At 34.8% G+C, this 26,333-nt stretch overlaps 1 protein-coding gene across 7 annotated transcripts in view; it reads right to left on the bottom strand.

Moving 5' to 3' along the window:
* Dh31-R (Diuretic hormone 31 Receptor) overlaps nucleotides 1-26,333 on the bottom strand; it is a 373,426-nt gene that overhangs the window by 109,086 nt on the left and 238,007 nt on the right. For all 7 annotated transcript variants that reach the window (XM_074170882.1, XM_074170881.1, XM_074170886.1 and 4 more), the window contains 2 exons: nucleotides 16,495-16,601; nucleotides 12,211-12,302 (listed from right to left, as the gene is read on the bottom strand). In XM_074170882.1, the coding sequence (XP_074026983.1) occupies nucleotides 12,211-12,302; nucleotides 16,495-16,601 (199 nt within the window). The remainder of the gene's footprint in view (nucleotides 1-12,210; nucleotides 12,303-16,494; nucleotides 16,602-26,333) is intronic.

Genomic DNA, 26,333 nt, shown 5'->3' with positions numbered 1-26,333 from the left:
TTTCCTGCAACCAAGGTTCTAACCTTGCACTTGGCTATACCGTACTGATGACAGCTAATAAGACAGAAACAAGTGTCAACACGTGTCTGCGGTTTGCTTATTTTTGAAGTGCTTTGTCCATAAATTTTCCCCTTTTTTATGTACATTGAATCCATTCACTGGACTATCGTTTGTATCATATACTGGACCCGAACGTCACTCAAGTTCGATGTATGGCATGGCTGATGTCGAACATGCGCTTCAGGAAAATATCAGTTCAAATCGGAGAGCATGAATCTGAATATAATGAGATGAACCGGGGAGTTCCTCGGGGATCAATCTTGGGGCCGTTAATTTTTTTATTATTCATAAACGATCTACCTGACTATATCAGTTCAGATTCAGTAGTTCTCTATGCAGATGATACTACATTGGCCATTGATGCAGATAGCCCTGAAGACTTACAAAAAAACTAAATAATTTAGCGGAAAAATTCATGAATTTGTGTGAAAGAATTTTTTTGAGAGTGAACGCAGAGAAAACAATCTGTATGCATTTCTATTCTAGGTGGAGATCTGTGACTGATATTCAAGTGGTTGTCAAAAATAAGCACTATTCATCATTCTGAAGTAACGAAATTTCTTGGAACTTATATAGATAGTGGAATGAGTTGGGAAAATAATATTGATGCTATAAGCAAAAAAGTGAACACAGGTTACTATGCTATATTGCAATTAAAAACTATGTTCAATACCACTCAACTCATGAATGTAATCTCTAATCTACTGCAACATACCCTATAACATCAACATCTGGAGACGCTACAATAACTGAAGCAGAATATTTGTCTCCCAAAAAAGAATTATTCGACTCATTTTCAATCTGAAACCAGATGAATCGTGTCGACCATATTTTCAAAAATATAAAATTTTAACAGTTCCATGTATTTATGTTTTCAAATGTATAATGTTATTAATGCAACATGTTGAGATGTATCAAACAGTTTCTCATTGCCATGGTTACCCAACTAGAAACGGAGACCTCATCAGAATTCCTCCACATAGCTGATCATTCTATGAAAAAAGCCCCTCATATAGAGGTATAAAGTTTTTTAATTTTCTTTCCGCAAACCTGAGAGAGCAACGGAACAGAAACATCTTCAAATCAAAATTGAAAGTACATTTGCAAGACAAATGTTACTATAGTATCAAAGAATTTCTTGATGCAAAATGAAAATGTGTTTGCTAATGCATGAATATAAACGAAATGAATGTTTTCATGTATATGTGTACAAATCTATTGAATAATGATATTTTAATATTGTTGATTGTAAATTTATCTACAATCATACGGGTTTTTATTTGTGACGTATCGTATATCATGCTGTATGTGATCTGTAAGGATTGAATAAAGATTATTATTATTATTATTATATCAAATCCCCTCACCAAAGTAACATGTGTATCATAAACTGGACCCGGATGCCTCCAGGTGAGCCAATGCTGCATCAGTGGTCACTTTAGTAAAATCTCCAAGGCGAGGTGACCTATCCGAAACCACAAGTGTGGCTAGCTTGTGTTGATGGTTCCGTACATTTGTTCTGTTTCCTGCAACCAAGTGTTGCCTAAGCTTGCACTTGGCTATACCGTATTGATGACAGCTAATGACCCAGAAACACGTAGAAACACGTGTCTGCGGTTTGAATTTTTCGGAGTGCTTTATCCATGAATCCATAAATTAATTATTAGAATTATTTACCCCACGGAAAATAGACAGGTACTTTGATACTCTATTCCCTCCTTACAAAAGAGGACTTTTGAGGTTATGTTATGAATATTTCCATTTCCTCTGTTCTTTTGAACAGAGGTGCATATTTTTGTCTTCTTCACGTCTTTTCTATGTAGAGAAATGATCCAATGCATATACAGATGAGATGAAAGCAATGTGGGTGCTGCCAGTTTTTAACACGGGAAAGACGCAAAACATCAAAAGTCTGTGCCATGTCCAAGCCTTATCTTCCCGACGCACAGACTGGTATGGAAGCCCAAAAGTTGGCCATAGATCAAAATTACAAACTAGCATTGGGTCCCAAAGCAGATAGTTTTATATGACGTCATTTAGCTGCATCCCTAATCTATTTCTATAGGAGAGATGTGATATCAAGCAGTTGACCGCTGTCACTTGATGTGATTAGTTTACGTTCTCGTCGTTCTCATATTTTAACACAAATCGGTTTCGTTTGTTTATGTTTAAAGTAATTTTATTGAAAAAAAAATGATCATGGATACGCTTGATCAAGGTATGAACTCTATATTGTACCAAATTTGAGATAATTCAATTCGTATTTTTCCCTGTTTTTTGCATTCTAAAAACTCTATTGAAATTAAATGCCTTTTTGCAAAATTTTTAATATAAACATATGTTTATATTACCATTGTACTCAGTTATACTGTATGAAATCTATGTTATATGATAGGTTGAATCGTCCATTTCAATATAATTTCACAGAAGTTTTCCAGAAGTTTCACAAAAATTTTTAAAAAACGTAAGAGCCCTTAGGTATATTTTTTTTATCTAATACCCTTTTTCTCATTTTCAGGTTCTAAACATACAGTTATGTCAAACTGTATCCATAATGCGCTGCTATATATGTAAAACACTACAAAAGATTTTAACGATTTGACATTGCAAAGCACGGAGGATCCAGAGACATTGAATTTTGGACTATCGATGTTTCACGCAAGATTTCGATTTTTTTAATTTCTCTTACATTTATCCTATAAGATGAAAGTTTTTGAAGGTCGCGTCACAATAGAAAGTAATAACTATGAAATAATTTCGGCTAAAGAAGAAATTCAGAGAAAAAATGGGATTGCTGGTTGACATAACTAAACCAGGGTATGGTTATACCAATGACGGGAATAAGTTCTGTCGATTTTTCAAGGACGAGAATGCAGCAGGTGCTATAATGGGAATCGATCTTGAATTAATTCAAAGGTCAAAATAATATTAGAGGTGATATCTTCGGAATTTGATATACATGTCGAAAAATTTGGGATATTGACTATGGACGGAAGAGGCTACAAAAGCGTGAAACAAGCAAATGCAGAGAAAATATTTTTCGAGGAAATTTTTCAGGAGAGCGTGCAATGAGAATGTGATAAATATGCTTTTTGAGTAGTCTTAGACATACCAGAAGAAACAGAAAGCCAATTTCGAAAAAAACCTTGGAATTTTTAAGATCAACCGGATCTCTGGGCAGTGACGCAGAATTCGTCTGTTGTTCCTATAAGTTCCTTATAGGAATCATACGTTAAAACGTAAGACCTTGATAGTCCTTAGCTCGCACAAGTTTCTCAACTTCTGAGAGTTGTCGTTCGTATGGAGGCGACAGCTAATTAACGGAAAACCAGATTTTAAACAGAAACAGATTACTAACACAAATTAGTCTTGCTACCTCAATAAATATCACTATGTTATTGTCTAATGAGTAAATGTGATATATATTAACAGTTTTTATTTTATTTTATATGCCCGCGTTTAAGCTTGTGTCTTGGGTACATTCCTAAAAGTATACCTATGTATGAATGTAACTGTCATGGCCCTATTATTAGTAGTCACATTATATTGAAAAAAGTAGATCTGATCAAAAAACATTATTTCGTTCAACTGTTGATTCCACCACTAACTGATTCACATGATTCACAGATTAGTCCTCCTCTATCAATGGATAATTTCAATAAATAAATTTCAATAAATTCCAAACAAATTGCAGTAAATAATGGCTTCAAAGCCGAAATAATAAACAAAATACTTTCCAAAAAAGTCAACGCAAAAGCGATTCGAAACGTTTTTCCTATTGATAAGTTAGATAATCAAAATTATAGAGGTTTACCGTATTTTGGATAAACAACGGAAAAAGTGGCTTCATTTCTGAGGAAACAAGTAATACGTTGGGACAGTTCGTTAAAAATAATAAAGATAAAACAGCCAAATTCAAGAAATCAGGGGTATATGAATTAAAGTGTGGAACGTGTCCTAAGGTATATATTGGTCAAACTGAGAGAACATTTAGGAATCGAATCCAGGAACATCATATAAGCTATGTAAATAAGAAAACAAGTTCATCATATTCAAATCATATTTTAGAAGAAAATCATATCTTAAACGAGGAGTTCGAAATTTTACACATAGAAAATAAAGGTTTGCAGCTGAATCATTTGGAAGCAATGGAAATTAATGAACTTAAAAATTCAAACATTCATTAGAATTTCGAAAACCGAAAAAGAATTATTATTGATGTAGAAGTGCGGTAATATGCTACAGGTAATCATAATTGAAGAGGTACGTCAGGTAGAGGTTTAGGTAATTTGTTGGAGATTATGGTTACCTGTAGTATATAAATATTAGTGTAAATATTTGTAGTATTCAAATCACTGCTGATCAAATCGTGAGGTGTAGTTTATGAAAATAAATTTTATGACTGGCAACAATATCAACTCCTGAAAATATCAAAACTGTACTATCAATTCAAAAAAACTATATTTGCTGAAGTAGATACTATTAGCGAGATAATGATGAGTTGTCTCCATGACACATACAACGAAACCATAACTTTTTCATTTCCATTGTTAATCCTGTCGACTTTCCCCGGGCATAACATTTATCAATCCTCTCTGTACACTTATAAATCGCAGCTACGAATGAATTTCCATCGGCAAATCGTTCTGGCCTTACACTCATTATTCATGGAGAGCATAAAAGAGAAAAGCTTTCCGTGACACTCACGTCGATTGAATTTTCGTATTAATATTCCATATTTCAGAATTTTATTTGAAAGGGTTCCTTCATTCTGCTGTAACTGGAATATTGACAGAGACAAGTGGTGTAATTTTTCTTCAGTCGTAATCAGCGTCGTACGTAAAATAATGCAAAATAACCAGTGTACCAGATAATCCGATAAGATATTTGAAATGCGCCTCGAGTCTTGTTGTAAATTACATAACCACGTTTCCAGGACCTGTCATTCACTGTCCTGTGGTGGATTTTATAGTATGTTTCCTAAAGCAGCGGAGTAATAAAATCATTGTCAGGTATCTAAAGAACATGACTGGTCTTTCTACAAACTACCGATGAACAGGTCAATTATTTATCTTAAACACTTAAAATAATGATCAAACAGAATACGCGGAGTAAGAGGATACGAAGAGAAGAAAACAAAAGGAAAAAGTGGATTACAGTGGGACTTAACTCAATCAATCATAAAAATTCATTACATCGGGGATATAAAAAGGATTCTCGAAACAATACGAAATGGAAGAAATACATCGAATATAGAACCCACACAAATACACTCATAAAATTGGCAAAAGTTTCACCAAAATGAAATAAAAAAATAGCCGAAATAGCTCAAAAAAACTCTGGGAACTAGTTTACAACATCTATAAATCTGAAAAAAACACCGCAATTAAAGAAATACAATGTGAGGACGGCACAATAACTCAAGATAACAATATCAAAGCAGATATATTCAATAAGTTTTTCGTGAATGTAGGAAGACAGCTTGCAGATAAAATAAGTAAACCCACTACGAATATTCCAGAACAAACTTCTAATACAAATGCACTTTTCCTCACATCAGTTACTGATAACGAGATCAGAGAAACAATATACTCTCTGAAAAATAGAAAATTGCCAGGACATGATGGTATCAGAGCAGAAGAACCCAAGGTATTAGCAACTGAAATCACACCATCACTAACACTTTTAATAAATAATATATTTCAAGCCGGTCAATGTCCAAACACGTTCAAAAAATTGATAGTCACACCCATATTTAAAAAAGGAAAACCGGAGGTAGTCAGTAACTACAGGCCAATATCTCTTGTAACAAGTTTCAATAAGGTATTCGAAAAAGCACCGAATTCGAGGATAACTTCATACATTGATAAATATAGGCTTATTTCTTGCAAACAATATGGTTTTAGAAAAGGTCTCTCAACTAATGATGCAATTGCTGCACTAACAGGGGAAATAAACGGACACATAGATCAGAGACGGCCGGCATTATGTGTATTTTTAGACTTAGCAAAAGCTTTCGACACTGTTGACCACGATCAGTTGTTGGAGGTATTGAATAAATCAGGAATACGAGGCAAAACACAACTACTTTTCAGAAGTTATTTGGGTAGCAGAAGGCAAATAGTGAAAGTGAACAATACTCTCAGTTCTGAAAGAGAAATTACTTATGGTATATCACAGGGTACTGTGATTGGACCTACACCATTTTCATTATATATCAACAGCCTACTTACCATGAAGATAGATGGTTCCATTTACAGTTTTGCAGATGAGACGGCCATAATATATATTGATGATAATTGGGAAAGACTGGAAATGAAAGTTGAAACCCAAAATAATGTATTGAAAGACTGGTTTGATCATGAGTCACTCACAATCAACTTTGAAAAAACAAAATTTCTACCCTTTGCAAGCTATGAAAATCAACTACCCAACTATAATGAATTAATAATAAATAACCACGGAAAAAAATAGAAGTCCTAAAAACAGATTATATTAAATACCTGGGAGTCACAATTGATTCACATCTCGGATGGAATGAAAACATAAAAGAAATAACTAAATCATTGAGATGTTTATTGTATAAATTCAAGTACTTGAGATCCGTTCTCGATATCAATCACCTCAAAATAATATACTACGCATTGGTACAATCTAGGCTCCCATATGCCATACTCCGTTGGGGTGGCATATTAGACATCCACCTGAAAAAAGCTGAGGTATTACAAAAAAAAAATTAAAATTATGTACAATAGAAACAATGACTCCCCCTCTAGTTATATTTTTAGAGATTCAAAGCTACTTGATAGTTATATATGTATAATATAATATTGTATATCTTCAAAAATAAAACAGCTCTTCAGCAAATGGATCATGATTATAATACTCGCACTAAAACAAAAGGTAATGTACAGCTAAACACAACAAAAAAGTCGATTGGGCAACACTCTTACAAATACCACAGTGCAAAATTTTTTAATTATTCACCTGATCTGTACAAAACATACATTCATAAAATAAATAATATTAACCTGATGAAAACCATCTTCAAAATGTATGTATATAATACTAATAGACATTTTTCATGATATACTCATGAATGAATAAATAATCCTCGTTTGTACTTTAAAATAAAATATCTACGTTGTCATTGTTCATTCATACTCGTTTACTGCCAAATGTACTTTCATTTGGCGTCTTGATGCGCATTACCCATGATTTTAAAAAACATACACAAATTTAATAACTCTCATCATCTATAATCTCTGAATTTTTGACACCATGATGCGATTCAATACCTCTATTTTATTTTTATTTATTTTTGTTTTTAATTTTTTTGGTTAATAATAATTTTTTAATTTTCAGCTTTTATTAATATTACAATTTTTATTTTTTTGTTGTTGTTTGGTTTTATGTTATTTCTTTGTAATTTTAGTTTTTTGTGTTCAAAAGAAATTGTTATTTTCGGTTAATCTTTTTAATATTTTTTCTGGAATTTCAAATCAATTTATATTATATTAGACAATGGAAGTCTGAACTGATGAAAAAGAGAACATACATACACCTGTCCGCTCACTAGACATTTTGATGACTATAGTAAGGCCTATAATGTCTACTGGAAGTAGTTTCTACTGTAATTCTGTCTGTTTAAAATCTGTTTTTTCGGTTAACCAGCTGTCGCACCCCTCAGAAGTCGAAACTTGTACGAGCTAAGGACTAACGAGGTCTTACATTTTAACATGTGATTCCCAACACGGGTTGGACGATAGCACGTGAAAATCGATCGTTCAGCCTCGTTCTTGAACCACCGACCAACACGGCGATCGATTTGAGTGAGTGAACAAAGCACCCACGTCCAACCGACCAGCTAACGACCATGATGCGTATTTATCCATGTTTAGACCCTCCATAGGGAATACTTGCAGACCACGACCAAAAAAATCGGAAAATAGCGTTGATACATATATATTACTATCAAGTCTTCTCAATCACTCATACATATCTTTTGGGAAAATCTCAATTATCGAAAGTTTCAACACCTTCAGACGTCCATTCGGACCCTCATATATCAACAGCAATTTTGGAAAATTTTCCAAATCACCAGAAAATTCTCGGTGAACTAAAATTCAACTTTAATTCGTCTAGCGCATTAATTCAGATAATATTTCTCCTCTCAAACTTGTAAAGTATCGCGGTAACGTTGAGCTTTTGAGTAATGATAACGTATCTCCTACATAATAACGAACCCCAAATTCAGCATCCATAACCAATAGCTCATAATAAAGATTAATTGCTTCAGGTGGCATGACGCTTCGAACGTATCAGAGTTTCCGGAGTAAGAAGGACTTTGATTGCACAACTTTGCTAATTGGACTTAACGATGCCATGAAGCTATTATCACGAACGATTTTATACAAGGGATATACTATAACTACCAACCATATAGTGTGTAAAAGCCAAATGGAATGAATTCCTTATTCCGGTTACTTATTTCGAAACTTGTCAAATATAGATTATAATTCGATATTCTCCAACGTAAAAATGCCATCCTTACTTTCAACCCTCTTCGAATGACAGTTACAACCCCCAATTTTTAAAATGGGATAATATATCTTATCTTTAGCGGTAGTGCTTCAGCTCCACCCCAGCCTGCTCACAATTTGGGTCAAAGTATCCTGCTTGCCACCAAATATAGAATAGAATACGAATGTTACTGGCTGCTAAGAAGTCAATAGTGAGGCGAGCGAGAAGCATCACGGAAAACCTTCAGTTCCACTAGAAACCTTCTTGCTCATTCTAACAGCATCCTCGTATTGTGGAGGATCCGCCGATCGCTGATCAGGTGGATTCATTCAACTCAGACACTTCAGCCTTAGTGAAATGTAAAGCTTTCAGCAGAGAGCAAATAACCCCAGATGACGTATGAAGAGCCATGGAGGGTTGCAAGAACTGCTCTAGGCTCAGATGGACTGAGCACGTACCCTCCGCCATCTGATCAGACTTTTCTTCTCATGGCTGGACGGAGAGCAGCCGATTTCGGATTGGTTTATTGAGGGTGGACCGTTCTAATGCTCAAAAACGTGTGCTTGAATTCGTATTATAAGTAGGTACCGTGGTTAACCGAGTATTCGAACGAATATATGAGCAGGAAAGGTCGAAAAGAGTTACTGGATGTACAGAAATCTCGCTTATCGTTAGATGTGTAACGCAGGACGCGATATAGTGTAAGCGTAACATCTCTATAGTCTGAACCGATGACCACATGATATTTGATACAACATCACATGAGTTCAACGTGCATTCACACATATGATTTGCGGTACCCGACAATAAAGTGAGATTCCTTTTAAACAGAGTGTCGTATTTCAGAGCAATTTCCTAAGTTCTCTTCTTTTCTGCATCTCACTATTGTCATCATCCATTGCGCTTAGAAAAACTCGAAGGTATAACTGTGGCATCTTCGAAAACCGGAGGAATAAGGCCAGCCATTTGTTTTACATGGATGATCCTACACTTTATGGCTCTTGAGAAAATGATTTCCATCAGTCCTTGAGGGTAATGGAAGAGTACACGCATACTATCGGTAGGAAATTCGAGATAGACAAATATGCAATGGTCCATTTCAAACGAGGTCGATGCAAGGATTACGGATAGGATATAAATCTTGTTGATGAAAGGATTCTGCTCTATCTGGATGCCCGAGAGACATATACTTACCTCTGGGTGGAAAGACGCTACTCAGAAGAAGTAACAGTACAAACTCCTACAGATCTAGTCATTGGAACTGTCGAGAACAATCGAAGTTGCTATGAATAGAGTTGCCATTCAGATCTCTTTCGACCCGTTTAGAATAGTGGAGTGCAAAACTGATAAAAATCAATAGAAAAGAGAATAAAGTCAACGAATAATGATTAGCCAGTTTCTAAATTGAATAAAACTGACCAGTACTTGATGAACATGCAATTCCTCCCGAAACAACTACTTTTACACGAACATATATGAAAATAGCACCCAGTTTATATCTGAAAGTAATTTTAATGGACGATCTACACATCTTCGTGTAGAGATTACTTTGAAGTTGTTTGGTTTCCTCCTTCCTTTGAAGTTTTTCCCTTTGGGGTATATAGATGAGGAAGTAGAAAGCCAAAAACATTTCCTAAAAACTATTCTCTCTCAAAAATATTCCCCCTTCGATGAATTATATAGTGACTATAAAAAATAATTATTTTTATAAATATGACACTAATAGAAAAAATGTTGAGGAATTGAAAGATGAGGAAGTAAAAAGTCGAAAACTTTTCTTTCTCAATGTCTTTTCAAAATATTTTTTCTTTCAATATACAGGGTGTTTCCTAACTACGGTACGAAACTTCATAGGGTGATTCGTTAGGTCGTTTTAAGAAAAAAGTTTTCCTTCCTTATACGGGAAATTAGTCAAATTTCAGATATGCGGTTGGTTACGTCGTTCACAGACAGATGGGGCGATGGCAAACCTGTTGTTTGTTGTCCGCTTCAGCCTAGTTCGAGGACTGATACTCTGAAGGAATTCGATTTCAAATTATCGGAAATCATCGAGTTTATGTTGATGATAGACACCAACTTGCACTGACGAGTGGCCAAACAGCCCAAAACCGGTCTGCAAATGTGTTCCGATAATTGAAAATCTATTGCGGCAGTTGTATCGCCAACAGTACATGCAGGAATAACTTCAGTGAAGAATCATGCACTTACACTTGTCGGATATAATCCAACGCCCTTCATGGTATTAGCCAGGGGAGTAGTTGTTTTCTGATAGGTGTCAGTCTATTAACCTATAGTATAGGGAGTTGAGGCTGGCCTAAACGAATTGCTCCCTCAGATGATTTGATTTATTGCCAGTCTTCAAGTATGTCGGTGATGTCGAGATGCTAATGATCAAGAACACCTAAAAGAGCTGGAGCCCCGTCGTGCATAAACCACATGTTGCCTCTTACAAGTACCGGCACTTCTTCTTACAAAATGGGTAATGATCCCGTGTAGGATTCACCTGTTGATCCTGCTGGTAGAAAAAATGGGCCAATTAAGTAGTCACTATTCATTCCTACCCAAAAGTAGAGCGAAAATTGTTGCTGAAAATGACTTTCTACAATAATATGGGAATTTTCGTCGGCCCAAAAATGGTCATTGGGAAAGTTGATAATAGCATCTCGTGAAAAAATTACTTCGTCGGTAAATAAAATATTTAAAGAAGAATTATTATTATGTGTCATCCTATGAATCAACCGCCAGCAAAACATTAATCTTGGGTGAAAATCCTGAGGCCCTAGTGCTTGGATTCGCTGTATTTGATATAGTTATAGGAGGTTTCTTTTTAAAACTGTCCATACGGATTTTGTACTGACTTCCAGCTGCAGTGCAATCTTCCTGATACTTCTTGAAGGATCGCCCAGTTTCACATAATCTTCCATAAAGCGTTCTTAATGTTTCAACATATCGAATTACTCTGTTAAGATATCTATCCTGGTAAATTATCTGTGCTTCTACCGCATTTCCATTTGCTAATCCATAAATGAAGGGCATGTTATCCATTTCAGCGTACGTAGAATTATTCATGATAGAATCACTGCTAACCGACAACTCTGACTTTTACTTATATGACAACATTATCACTGTCAGCTGGTCTTTAAAGCAGGTGTTCATGATATGCGTAATATTTCCCCAATATTGTTGGCTGTGGTTCCCACTGAGATTCCACTGGTCCTAATAATTTCAATATAGTTAGGGCAAAATAAGTGCCTTATCACTTCAAATAACTGCAGCAAATTTCCACCAAATCGGTGTGAAAATATTTGTGATATTTTATAAATACCGATTTTTACAAACTCCAACGCCCTGTATCTTTGAAACGAAGCAACTTAGGTAATACAGTTGCTTCACATCTAACATTCCATTCTAAATAAAATTCATAATTTTATTAAATTTACAATTGGAGTAAAACTGTCTAAAAGTTATCAGTGTCCCACTATTCTATTTCATTCATAACTTTCGTTAAAAAAAAAATGAAACCTGACGGATTCTCTCTTGATATGAATTCATCCATTTCAAAGATTGTGGAAGACAAAAAACACCAAAAAAAAGAAAAATAATAATTCATGGACTTACTATACTTACTTGAAATGGAAGAGAAGCACCAGCGATATCAGCAGAGCTACTAATGAAATGCTGTACCCCACAGAATGGATAATTACTACCACAGTGCGAAACTGCAATCGAAAGAAAATAACATTAATTGTTTGAATGAACCAGCAAATAGTCATTAATTCAGAGTAAACATGTTTCCAGCTGGGATTATCGATTGCTGTCGTATGAAGTGAACGATTTATATAGATTGATTGTGCACATTATTTCATTCGCTCTTGTAATCCACAGCATTGTCTGTACTTTTGAATCATAAAATAGGTATACCTTCATTACTCATTCAACCGGTGACGAGTGATGGAATATAGGTACTGAGAGAACAAATGAAAGTAATCTTACAGCATTGTACTACTTGCATTTCTTTTTTTCGCTTAAATTGTTTTTCCAAACAAATATTTTTCTGTACGTGAATATATTGTAAAATTTTCCCCACCAATTTCTTTGAAGTTCACTCCAGATCATCATTATTTTTAATTGATTAACATCACAAATCTGTCCAAAAACAATTATTCCGGTCAATTTAGAAATTCGAAGCTACCTTAATACTTCAGAGAAAAATTGTAGATCATGAAAAAAATTATCTACAAAAAATGTATGAAGTTGTAAAAGTGATAATCGTCATAATAAGCACATGGTTCGACGCCACGCGTACTTAGCACGTTTTTTTTAACGTGTTTTCCCCAGTAGGCCTATTCCACGGGTCAGTTTCGATCCTGGTTAATTTGAAACTATTACAAAATAATGGATATTAGCAGAAATTGAAAAGATAAAAGCAATTTAAGTTAAAAAACTAGTAAAATTTATTCGTCCGAGTCGTAACTTTCAAATTCTTCTTCTTTTTGATCATCTTGTTCTTATTCGTCTTGTTCTTCTTCATCTTCATCCTGAGTACATGTAAACTGCGTTGATAGCGATGTATCGCATGTCGTCTCGTTGGAATCAAAACGGATCCTCCACTGTTGGTGATTCAATATTAGAGCACGACGAAGTGTACATGTCAGAGAACAAAACAGTCCGGCTTATTTGCAACCACATTCAGCACTGCACCCCTTTTTGCAGTTGCAAAAAATTGTGTTTGTAGTCAGCAGTTTTTCCGGGGCAGGTGGAAGTGAAGTTTTGGACTGGTTCTAATGAATTGTTGACCAACTTCCAACCCCAGTCTGTAGCTGATAACCAAGTCACACTTGAACTTGGTAATATACCCGGAAAAGATCTTGGTGAGCAGCCACGCACACAATTGAACAGGAGACAGATGTTGTTTTAAAGTTACAATTGCGTATAAATTAAAGTACTGCGTTTCATTTCACCTGATATTCTTATAGTTATAACTTATGTATATTTTATATTATAAGTGTGAGTTACAATGACCGATAGAAAAATATTTTAACATATAATACAACTACAGAGATGTATATACGTGGCGTACACATGCATATTATGACGATTACAACTTGTACAACTTTTTGAATCGTTATATCTCAAAAACGGTGGCTCGTAGGAGAAAAGTATTCATACATTCTTTATAGATAATTTCATGATCGACAATTTTTGTATGAAGTATTTTTATGAAAAAACTTACTGTTTTTCTGAAAATCGCGAAAATCCCATTTTTTTGACTTTTGACCTTGAATACAATTTTTTCCATACAGGGAAAAAATGGGAAACTTCTAAATTTTATTCCTGATCATATTTTAAATAATCATATTGATTTTCAGCTTGGGGGGAATTCAGGTAGCTTCACTTTTAATTTTTGGTCTAATTTGACCGGCCAAAATCTGTCCAAAACAGTCACTTCATCCCCTGAAGACGCCTACGTGGTTGGTGAAATGCGCATCGAGAAGAGTATTGCATTTTTGGTGATAGGTGAAAGTGATTGTTTGGGATCTGCTTTACGCCAAAGGTTCCAGTTTTACATTTTTTTCTATATTAGTATTACTTCAAAACTGACGGTATGGAATTATAGAATCTGATAACATTCCAACATAATTAGTGCCGTGTGGCAATTTCAAATACGAATTTCCACTCCCTTTTGAATTTGAATGTATTTGAAATTTCACAAAGGTATTAACACTTCGTAACAGGCCGACGCCACCGTTTCGTACATCCTTTTTGAAAGAGGTTTTGGCGCGTATCTGACTATCTATCGACTTTCACTATGAATCTCTATTGAATTTGTCATATTTGTAAACTATTTTGTAGACGTGAAAACTGCATGAAATATAAAGATCTGCATGTAACCTGTTGTAGCGTACATGTAGCCTATTGAATATATGACGTTTGATAATTGCGAAATTATGTATATTTAGGAACTTTTCCAGAAAGTTCAAATCAGATAACACATTCCTCGTAGATTTCACGTATATTTCACACAAGTTTTGTGGTTGAGACAATAATGTGGCATTTTCTAATGATGAGTTCAAATAACTACTTCAGTGTTCGAAGTTTTCAATAAAATAATGAAGTTAATGGGCTGAAAAGTCCCGGGCCTGAGAAAGAAGACGCAATTCTTTGTTCAAAATTGGCTTTATTCATCAACGTAATAATCTCCATCAAGAGCCACACAATCATCCCAGCACCGCTCCATCATTTCAATACCACTTTTTTTGCTTGAAAATAGTCCTCATCATTCGAGCAAACTTTCTTACTGGTGAGCATTTTCTTTTGAGGTCTTCCAACAGAAAAAAGTATGTGGAGGCCAATCCTAGGGAATACGGTGGATGCGGAAGCAATATACAGCCCAATGCATACAATGTTGCTATTGTTTTGATTGACTTGTGACACAGTGAGTTGTCACAATGAAACATTTTATTCTTTCCAATACGCGGTCGTTTTTTTGCGATTTCGGCCTTCAAACGCTATATGATATGTACTGTTGATGGTATTCTTCTTTCCAAGATAGTCGATGAATATTACACCACGCACATCCCACCTCACCAACTTTTAACGATCTATGAAGCTCAGATCAGAACTTCTTTGGAGTATTGTTCTCATGTATGGAGCTCCGCCACCAAGCATACCCTGAAGCTGCCGGATTCCTTCCAGAAAAGAACCATTTTCCTGTGTGGAGACGTGACAATCACTTGCAAAATGTATACTCGGGAATATCGACGAAAGGTTGGAGATTTGTCTCTCTTCTATAGATAGTGTCTATAGTGACTTGGTACATATAATTCCACCAAGAGCGGTACGTATCAGAAATACGCGACGGACTGTGGCTGCTCATCGTTTCGAGGTTCCACTAGGTACACTTCGAACTTCACTGTTTGAGAACCCTTCCATTTGGAGAACTGAGTGTATGTGGAACAGATTTCCTGAGAACGTATTTCCAAATGAATTTAATCTCCAGGGATCAAATCCAACGCACAAGCACCACTCTTAGAGCGCTTTTAGGATTTTCCTGTAGAGTTTGCGTTTTGTTTAAAAAAAAATACCAAGGTCATAACCTTTCCAGCCGATTGTTGTGCTTTCGGGCGCTCTGGACGAGGTTCAACAGTTACTCCCCACTCAGATGACGATCGTTTTGATTCCAGAGTGAAGTGATGGATTCAAGTTTGATCCATTGTCACATATCGATGCAGAAATCATGGTTTGTTATGTTTAAACATGGCCAAACACAGTTCAGAGTCTTCAAGACGTTCTTGTTTTTTGTCAACAGTGAGCTCCCTCGGTACCAATTTTGAAGAGTTTTCTCATTGTCAAATGTTTTTGATATCTTTACAATGCCAGCTAACTCACGTAACTTCACTTTTCGATCATTGAAAACGATTTTGTGGATTTTTTTAAAGTTTTTTGGTGTTACTGCCTCATTTGGATGTCCATTGCATCATCGGTATCTATACGACTACGTTTGAAGTCAGCAATCCAAAATAACAAAATTAGTATCACTCTCAGCACAGTAACTCACGAACTTATGAGTAGAATATCATGCAATTTCAACGGCTTTCTTTTGAAGTTTAGTTGAGAATATTTCACTCGTGATTGAACCCAGTAGGTACCACTGTTGAGATCCAAGGTGAATCAAAGTAGTGCTGTCTTTTATTGGATCATGAGTGCATTGCTTCTGGATTTTGGTGTCATTTAATTAACATACCATCAACACACTAGACGAATATATTTGAGTCGTTCAACAACAAAGAAACTACGATTATATCAATATTTGGAAGGAATCGTCATTATTTTCTGGTAAAAACTATCATTTTTAAATGATTCATTCCATCCGACGCCTTCCTAAACCTAAAATCAGTGCAATTAACTCACCGATAAATCCTCAGTGTTGACGCAGGTAGTATAATTGACCCAAGTTTTGTTGTATGGCTCATGGAAGTACCAATTGCCATCTTCTTCACATTTGTAGTAAACAGTTTCTGCAAAATGAAAAAATAAAACTGTATCGGACTGTTAAATATTATCCAATCATATTTTTCATCTTAATGAAACAAGAACTAATTTCAATACATCACTGTCATTCTGTTCGTAAAGCAGCTCATTTTATGAATGATATATTTGTATTTGCTTGCATGGTAGAGTGAATATGGGTAATTTGAAATACTGAAGTACCCAAGTTCCTAGTAGCGACATATTTTAAAAAGCCCTGCTATCAGATAGTTTATATACAAGTTAACGAATATGACGTGGCTAACAGTGCGCCATGTTGTCAGTGTGGTTGCACTTATCAATCGAGTGGAAGTGCTATTTGTGAAGGTTTTCAAGTATCTACAGGAAATTAACCGTGAAGGCAAAGATCTAGGGTCGGATCAAAAGTCTGTAGAAGAGACGATCTGAATTGAACCTAAAAAACAAACTTACGATCTACAACACGATGCTCAAGCATGTCATCATATATTTTTCAGGCTTCTGGGGACAAGCGACTCCGTCTAACATCTCCATTCTGGAGAGATTACCAAATAAGCTAATACGGATGATTGTGAATGTTCCGTGGTTCATGCGGTATGAAGACATCCGCAGAGATTTGCAGCTGCCTTCCATCAAGCGAGTTTTTGATTGTGCGGAAACTCACGATAATCCGTTAGTTAGAGAAGCTATAGATTATGCTGTAGACGACCCCTCCCGATATAGAAGGCCCCGACACTCGGTCGAAAGAGGCCCTCATGTCCCCCGTTAACAGATAAACAATTTTTCATCCACATCACCCCAGTCAGTTAGGAGTACACCGTGAAGGTGTTATAACAAGATGGACCAAAGAAAAATGGCCTAACATAAGAACATCCAAATCGACCATAGTAGCATTCACCAAGAGTGAAGAGTGAAGAGTGGAAGACCATTAGTTATCCCGAAAACATGTTTGGAACTGAATTAACTTACAAACAGGAACAAATTAACTTTGTACTGGGTGTCAGGGCATTCAGGAATCACAGGTTATGATAAAGCTGATGAATGCGCTAGACGCGGATCATCAACTTCATATATAGGTCCTGAACCAGCTCTAGGGGTACCAAAATCATTGATACGAAACCATATTAAGACATAGACCAATAAGAAGCATACAGAGTACTGGGCAAAAGTATCTGGCAACAAACACAGTAGAACCTTCATTAGGAAACCGTCCGCGAAAAGAATCGAGAAACTACTTCAATATAGTAGGGACCGGCTCAGAATAATTACAGGGTTACTAACCGCAACGAAACCGCTCATGCAACGAAAAGATAGAAACCGCTCTACACTTCTTATGCGAATGTGAGGCACTGAATCACAAGAGGCAGGCAATGAATGGACGTACTAAATTACGTCCAGAAGAATATGACGAACATCCAACACGGAACCTGTACGAACTAGTACAGGAAACGAGACTGATGGAATGGGTATCATGAGAAGATGGGAGAATAAACGCAATAAGGCCAAAAGGTTGCAGTGTTTTCTGGAGACTTGGACTGAATGGACAAGTCAGACAGCTCCAAGGTACCAAAAAATACAAAAAAAACACTGATGTCAGATGTCTGGCGGGACTGATGTCTAAAGACTTTCCCACCACCACCTTTCAGTCAAAATCCATTTGTCCCTCTGACAAAAATCAGCCACAAGGGTAAGGAAGCTGGGCTCCAACCTGTCTGAACTGAAGATGACATTGGTCTACAGAAAGTAGGTGACGAAGTGATTGGCATCACTTACGATACCTTATGTAGGTGTGTAATTTATGAAAACATCAGCTGAATTTATGGTTTCGAAGGTTTCGAATTCATATATTTGAAGAACACTCGAAATGTAAACACCCTCCCAAAAAATCATTTCAAGAGGACGTGTCACGTGTTAGGTGAAAGAACGGATGTCAGTCTGTACTTTCCGGTGCCGATTGCCATACTGAATCTCGGCCATTTACTTTTTTTTAGTTCACATGTCATGAATGTAACTAAAAATTATTAAAAGACCTTCATTATTATTGTTATTATTATTATTATATACGATTTTATATATTAAACCATAGTATGAAGAAATATTACTATGAGTTAAATAATGTAAACCGTCACTGCCATAGATAACTGTGTGAACGTTATTTTTCGATTTTTTGGCCATGTCTTGCAGTTTTTCATACCTAACGTTTCGTCTACTAGTGCGGTAGACATTATCGGAGGCCATGTAACGGTTGCAGTGCCCGAGATGGTGCTCGAGCTGTTGTTTCCGTCGTTTCGGAAGTATAAACTACGATGCTCAACAAAGAAAGCACTCGCGTTATGGCATTAGATAATACTCAAAATAACTTCCCAAGAGTATGTAAAGGCAATAGAAATTGAAAAAGATAGGGATAATTTCAATAGAAAAGAAGAGGCAATGAACATCAATAAAATCTGGCTACCTGACCTTACAGGTACACAAACAAAGTAATCCAATTAGGAACAACCAAGCCACGCACACTAATAGTAATATAGAACCAGAGTCAAATACGAGCATCTTAGTTAATGTGGTCACTACGACGGGAACAACAACTCAGGCAACAACTCGGGCACTGCCACCGTTACCATATCGCCTTTGATAATGTCTACCACAGTAGCAAACGAGATGTCAGTCATAAAAACCTGTAGATTCCAAAAAAAAAAATAAGCCTCTTTACACAATTACTATGAATTGTTGATACTGTTGTACGACACTAGACTATTTGATGTTTTGGGAAGACTAGAAATAGTGAACTGTACGTCGAAAAGTATTTGCCATTGTTCACTTTTTCATACATCATCACATACAAAACCATGAGAAAATTGATTATCAGTGATAGAATAATAATGATAATACAGCAGGTGAGAACGAAATCACTGTATACAAAGACCCATTCAATTGTTTACGAGGTGAGAAATAGGAAAAAAAATATTTGAAAAGGTGTTTGTATTACAAAAAAGAATATTGCGATTTATTTTTGACCCACCTTATCAAACCTCATGTCGCGATGTATACAAAAACCCAAACATTCTTTTTGTTACTTCTATTTACTTATATAAATTACTGAGCCATATCTACCGAAAGCGAAATAAACTGCCAAAAAATTTTGATATTCACAATCATAATATAAGGAATGTAAACGACTTGTTGCAAAAAAAAATCGAACCACACTTTCCACAAAAAAATACTTCTGATGACTGGAGCGTCCTGGCTTCCTGATAGTATGAAAAATAGTAACACATACATAATTTTCAAAAGTAAATTAAAGAATATTTTAACGAATCATTATTTTTATAGCTTAGAGGAATTTGATGACTTCCTTTATAGCAGCTAACTGAGTGTATAGTGTTAATTGTGCTTTATATATTTTTTTTATATTTATATCAATATGTCTTATATATTTGTTTGTAGTAATATGTAGTATGTCCATGTATGTAGGTATATATACTCTATTTTGTTAATGTAAATGATCGTTTAACCTGTAAACTAGTACTTCAGGAGTAATTTTTTTTTGTAGTAAGTGTGTGGGTTTTACACCTCATCAGACACGTCCAATCCATTGTATAATAAAAACACGTTTTAAATATAATTTGATTCGATTTTATTTGATAACCCAAGTCAGGAATTTTAAAATACCTAATATATTTTTTCCGACCATTCGATCGAACATAAAATTCCCTTCCCAACGATATAATACATGTTCTCATTTTTATTCAAATATATACAGGTTTCTTCTTCAAACTCTTGACTTCAGGGCAACACTGTATGGATTTTCAAGTGTTTTATCATCAAAAATATCTGCTTCAGTAAATTATTACTTCATTTCAAATTTTAAATTTCCTAGCCCATAACGAACTGAATGGTACCTTGTACAATTATATCGTTGTCACTCTGTATACAATATAATAATTTACGGCTTAATAATTAATGAATAGTATCTCTAGCCAATTGAATTATGGATTAGGTCTCTTTCCTGGTTAATATATGTTGGCAATGTAAAGAGAACAAAATTTGACGTTTGTTTGTTTTTTTTTTTCAGCTTGTGTTAATAGTTCAATTTTTTTGTTTTTTTTTATGTTTTGCTTGTATGTTATTCCATTGTAATTTCGGATTTTTGCTTAATAACATTGTTTTTTCAGCTTCCATGTTGGGAATCACACGTTAAAAGGTAAGATGTCGTTAGTCCTTAGCTCGCACAAGTTTTCGTTCGTATGGGGGCGACAGCTGATTAAGGGAAAAACAGATTTTGAACAGATTTTTAATCCTTTTGATTTTAAACAGATTATTTCAGGAGTTTCAAATCAATTTATATCATATTAGACAGTGGAAGTCTGAACTGATGAAATGAAAAAACAAAATTTGAGCTGGTAGGTCATGGTCGAATGGAACTTGAGGTAGCAAACGTTTCGTCTGCCACTGCGGCAGACATCATCAGTGGTATGTGCGTTGGATGCTAGAACGAAGGTTATATCTCTGACTGACCGACTCACCACGACTGAGTCGGCCAGTCAGAGGAATTACCTCGGATTAATAAAATCAAATGGTTGAGCTGATACGTTCTTCATATATATGCTGATGAGTCTGCTATTTGATGTGCGAATAACTTCAGGGTTTCAGGTTTCAGTTTGTCACCCCAGGAGATTTTCAATTTTTTAGATTTTGGATGACACTGATTATTACTTAAAATAATAAATTTATGGATGTAGTCGTTACTACGTGGTAGGAAATCATAATGAAGAAAAGAGAAATGAAAACATTGTTGTATGAATTTTTCAGACAATGTGTGGGTTGCCCGAATGTGCAAAAAAGTAAAAAACTACTGCTGACGTAATTACCATCTAGACCCCCCGCCCCATGTCATCAAAAACAAACAAAGACCCTCCGCCTCTTACTTGTAATATTATAACGGTTCCTTCAGTACCTGTCGTTGGAGTAGGCAAAATTTATTCGAGGGTTATTTTTTCCAAGTATGATTTGTTTACCATTTTTTGTGAGAAATGTTTTTCCAAACTCATATAATTCGTTTGGCTGTGAATTATTGAACATTGAACAATTAATATAATATATCCCAGTTTTTTTAATCAATTTTATTCTCATTTATTTCATTTTCGAAAGAATATTTTTTTATATTTATTTAACAGTAATGTTGCAGTAATCACCTTGCTCAGTTACAGAACTTCAGAAAGTTGGTTGGAAAAATCTGCGTGGAAAATCATGTCACAGATTTGTTTTGGAGAATGAAATAGAAATGACAACAAGAATACTTTTTGAGCATAGATAAATCTGACCGCATTAAATGTGAAAGTATCTCTTCAATCTTTCTATATTTCCTGATCGAACAGAATCGATCACATACACATGTACTGAGATAGATCTACGAGGAAATAAATTCAGGATACAGTACAGACGTACATTTTACATCGGAAACAGTGTACCTTCTGGGATTTATGGCACTTCCAACGATGGGAAACCGAATTTCCTAAGTAGTCTCGTGAAACGTCTTCAGAGATATATGGAGCAGTAGAACATGTTTTTTACTCGACCTTATTTCATCATAGTGTTCGTTGTGATTTATGATTCAATAAATGATTAATGGATCCGCTATGTGATTACTAATCGAAAATTCAATGTCTGAAAGGTTTATGTTTTGGTGATACTGTAATATGTATTACATCAGTAACATAATAGAGAGCTTCATGAGGATCTTGGAAAATGAACGATGAATGAATGGATATTGAATAATGATGAATGACGACTTGATGAGCATGAAGATTGATAATGCTGATTCAATTCCATTTCAAGAAGTTCCATTTTTGTTAGATGTTGTTGTAGGTATACAAAGATTGAAAAAAAATATATATGAGTTTAATTCTTGGGGTGATTTCTTGTTTTCTCATGATATAATTAGATTTCTTGCTCGCTTCCAAGCCATAAAATGAAAATCGAAGTCTAATCACAAAACAGAATTTGATTTTAAAGTTCATTGAAATTGCGACAAAGGATTTGTATTAACAAATAAATCTTCACGACGCTAGTGGGATTATTGGAAGAGCAAGAAAATAGTTCCATTCTTTTAGAAAGCCAAGCTCGATATAAAAAACTTGAGATATAAAAAATTCAGAATATTCAGTTGTGGTGATATCAAAATTGAATAAACTGGGGATTAATTACGCCAATTAATAGCTATTTTCTGGTACATTAGTAGGGTCGTATATTCATTTAGAATAGTTCATGTGATGCACTGTTTGGAACCTTTGGTGTAGTAATTAATATCACTCGAGTTCAATCCCTTGACACGTGTTTCGATCACCAAGTGATCATCTTCATGAGAAAGAATAAACTCAAAGATTGATCTTTCTCTTGAAGACGATCTTTTAGTGATCGAAACACGTGCCGAGGTGTTGAAAATAACTGTTTAGAGTTGGGATTAAACTCCAGTAATATTCTTTACAATAGTTCGTGTATGTTTCGGCGACTTACTGAGGTAAGTTTTCTTTCAGTTTTCAGTTTCAGTTTTTTTTTTCGAAAAAACCCTTTTGAGACAGGTTGAGAACATGAATAAGAAACTGAAAGTACTAATAATCAATCGTGGCAGCGAGAGAAATACTTACGAGTATGAGTTGCGTTGTGCTATAACTTCACCCTGGGGTTGTGGAATGAAGGAAGTGGAATAAATTTAAATGGTTTATCAGAAAGTGTAATTACAAAATTAACATAAGCGAAAACAAATGTTTCAAATACTTGAAATACATAACAGAACGTTTTAATCGGGAAAGAGTGTTTATTTAGTCATTCATGAACAAACAGGCTAAGCCTAACAAAAATAACAGAAATAATTGATACTAAGGATTATAATCAGGTGGCTATATGAGAACAAATTGAAACAAATGAGAGACGGGAGGATGACTTCGCATACGATATCAGAATCAACTACCAGATAGATAGATAGATAGATATATTTATTTGACAACTTTACACTTGAATGTTTGTTGCAAGTCAGTTAAAAATATACATAGAAAAAAAAACTAGTCACAAGTTAAAAATATTGAATCATAAATTGTGAATAAAATGAAAGATAATTTTGAACATTACAATAATCAGTCTAAAATTTTTGAAAGTGTCAAAAAACAAATATTATATATAAACATGAGCTTCACATATCAGATGAAATCAAATCTAAATCGGCATAATTGAAGTTCTCAAATAATCCTGAGTACTATAAAAACAGTTTTCCAGGAGAATAGTTCTGACTCTGTTTTTGAAGGAGCTTTGTTTGAGCACTTTGAATGAATTAGAAAGATGATTGTAGAGATTGATATTCAAAGAATTTTTAATAGACCTTGTGAGTTTGTATCGAGGCCGTATGAACAGATCTGCATTTCTTGTAGCATGATGATAAATATCCTGATGCTGCGAATAAATTGATTTATTTTTATGGATTTCAAGTAATTGACTATACAGCGTGACTCATGGTCGATGGTAGGTTAGACGTTTCTGGAAAATGCAAAGCATGATTTTTCACCTCTCAAATTTCCTTACCTGATCTATCGATCTAAAATATTTTCAGTATTGCGGCGTTGCCACTTCTATCAAAAAGTCCTAGCAATTATATTTTTTTAAATAGAACACCCCGTATATTAATACATTTTTGGAATCGCTCTGGTATTTTAATACTTTTTTGTTGATGATGTCCTGTACCTATCTCTATCTGTTTTCGAGATGAAAAATAAATTGTGCTAAATATGGTCCAAAACATAGCCTTAATTGAAATTAAGTACATCAGTACTCTCAATTCATGAAAAGTTGATATTTTGATGATAGTTTGGACAAATTCGAAATATTCAAATAACACCAAGAAATCGTCTCCATATCATACAGGGCGTGCTAAAATTACTATTATTTCCATTGTGCATAAATGTAGTCGAAAGTTCATTTTTTCAAATGAAACCCCCTGTATATTACTCGATAAATTGAAAGGTGGTGAAAAATGCTTCAAGATGATATACATGTCCCTATACCTAAATCGTCAAGTTTTCTCAATAAAGCCGTTTTTGTGAAAAAATAGTTATTCACGTTTTACCTACAAGTGTAGAAAGTGGCATTTTATTTTGTGAGTGGGGATTATTGCAAAACGAGAGTCAGCAAGTGGAGCAAACTCATGAGCAAAATAAAATCACTTTTAACAAATGTATCATACAAATTTTTTTGTATAACGTTACTGCTGATAATAAAAAAAATTATAGGGTCCATGGGATTTGAACACATGATCTTTGGATTATAAGGCATATGTTACAACTACATACGCCAACTCACGTTACTTTAAGGAGGATTATTGGTTAGTCATGAAGTACTTTCTACAGTTGGACTGAATACTACTTCGTCATCGTCAGTAACTTCACAGGGATTTAATATTACCAATAGCACGAACTGCATGTGTGAACTTTTCTAAATGATTTTTTGGTAGGTGTTCTGATTGAAGTATTTCTATCAAAGATATTTTCAATAACAGTTGTACAAAAAATAATTTTTAAAGAATTTGATTTCTAGGTAGCCGTGGAAATATCAAGTTTATGACAGTTTGGTGACTTTTATAAGTAATTGATAAATGCTTATTGATAAATGCTGCTATAAACTTGATAATTCCACTGCTACCTAAATCCAAATTCTAAAATAAAAATAATGTTTCTAGAAAAAGCGACTTTATTGAGAATACTTGACGATTTAGGTATAGGGACATGATATATCATCTTGAAGCATTTTTCACCATCTTTCAATTTACCGAGTAATATACAGCGGGTTTCATTTGACAAAATGAACTTTTGACTACTTATATGCACAATGGAAATAATAGTAATTTTAGCACGCCCTGTATGATATGGAGTCGATTTCTTGGTGTTATTTGAATATTTCGAATTTCTCCAAACTATCATCAAAATATCAACTTTTTATGAATTGAGAGTACTGATGTACTTAATTTCAAAGGACATTATTAACAAAAAAGTAATAAAATACCAGATCGATTCCAAAAATGTATTAATATACGGGGTGTTCCATTTAGAAAAAAAAAAGTTGCTAGGACTTTTTGACGGAAGTAGCAACGCCACAATGCTTAAAATATTTTAGATCGATAGAACAAGTAAGGAAATGTGAGAGGTGAAATTTTCAGAAAAATCATGCTTTCCGTTTTCCAGAAACGCCTAACCTACCATCGACCGTGAGTCACGCTGTATATGAATACCGATGGTAGTGGTAGTATACCCATTTTTTTGAAAAGCGGCTTACAGTGATCTCTATAATTGGCATTCATCAATATTCTGACTGCTTTTTTCTGAAGTCTGAAAATTTCAATGGAGTGAGAGGAATAACCCTACAAAATTATGCCACAATTCATATGTTAGTGGAACAAAGCAAAATATGAACTTCCTCAGGGCGTCAAGAGACAATAATACTCTATTTAGCTGTCGAAAAGCAAATATACTCTATAACACAGCTTCTTACTCAGTTCATCAATGTGTGCATACCATGATAAATTCCGGTCGAGGGTGAGTCCTAGTACTTTGGCAGTATCATCGCCATTTTCAGTGGTTTCAGTATTTGAGGTCGTAAACAAGACCTTCTGTTTGAACCTTCTTGTGAACCACAGAGACGCCTGTCTCAGAGTATCATCAATAATTTATGGTAATTCGATCATGTTTTTCTGAGACTTTATT

The sequence above is a fragment of the Leptinotarsa decemlineata genome, unplaced genomic scaffold (genome assembly GCF_025532065.1).
Source record: "Leptinotarsa decemlineata unplaced genomic scaffold, Ldec_3_MD MMD2_tig00000008_RagTag_RagTag, whole genome shotgun sequence".
NCBI classification, from domain to species: domain Eukaryota; kingdom Metazoa; phylum Arthropoda; class Insecta; order Coleoptera; family Chrysomelidae; genus Leptinotarsa; species Leptinotarsa decemlineata.
Note: the sequence above shows the minus strand (reverse complement) of the source record. Positions and strands in the feature narration are given on the sequence as shown.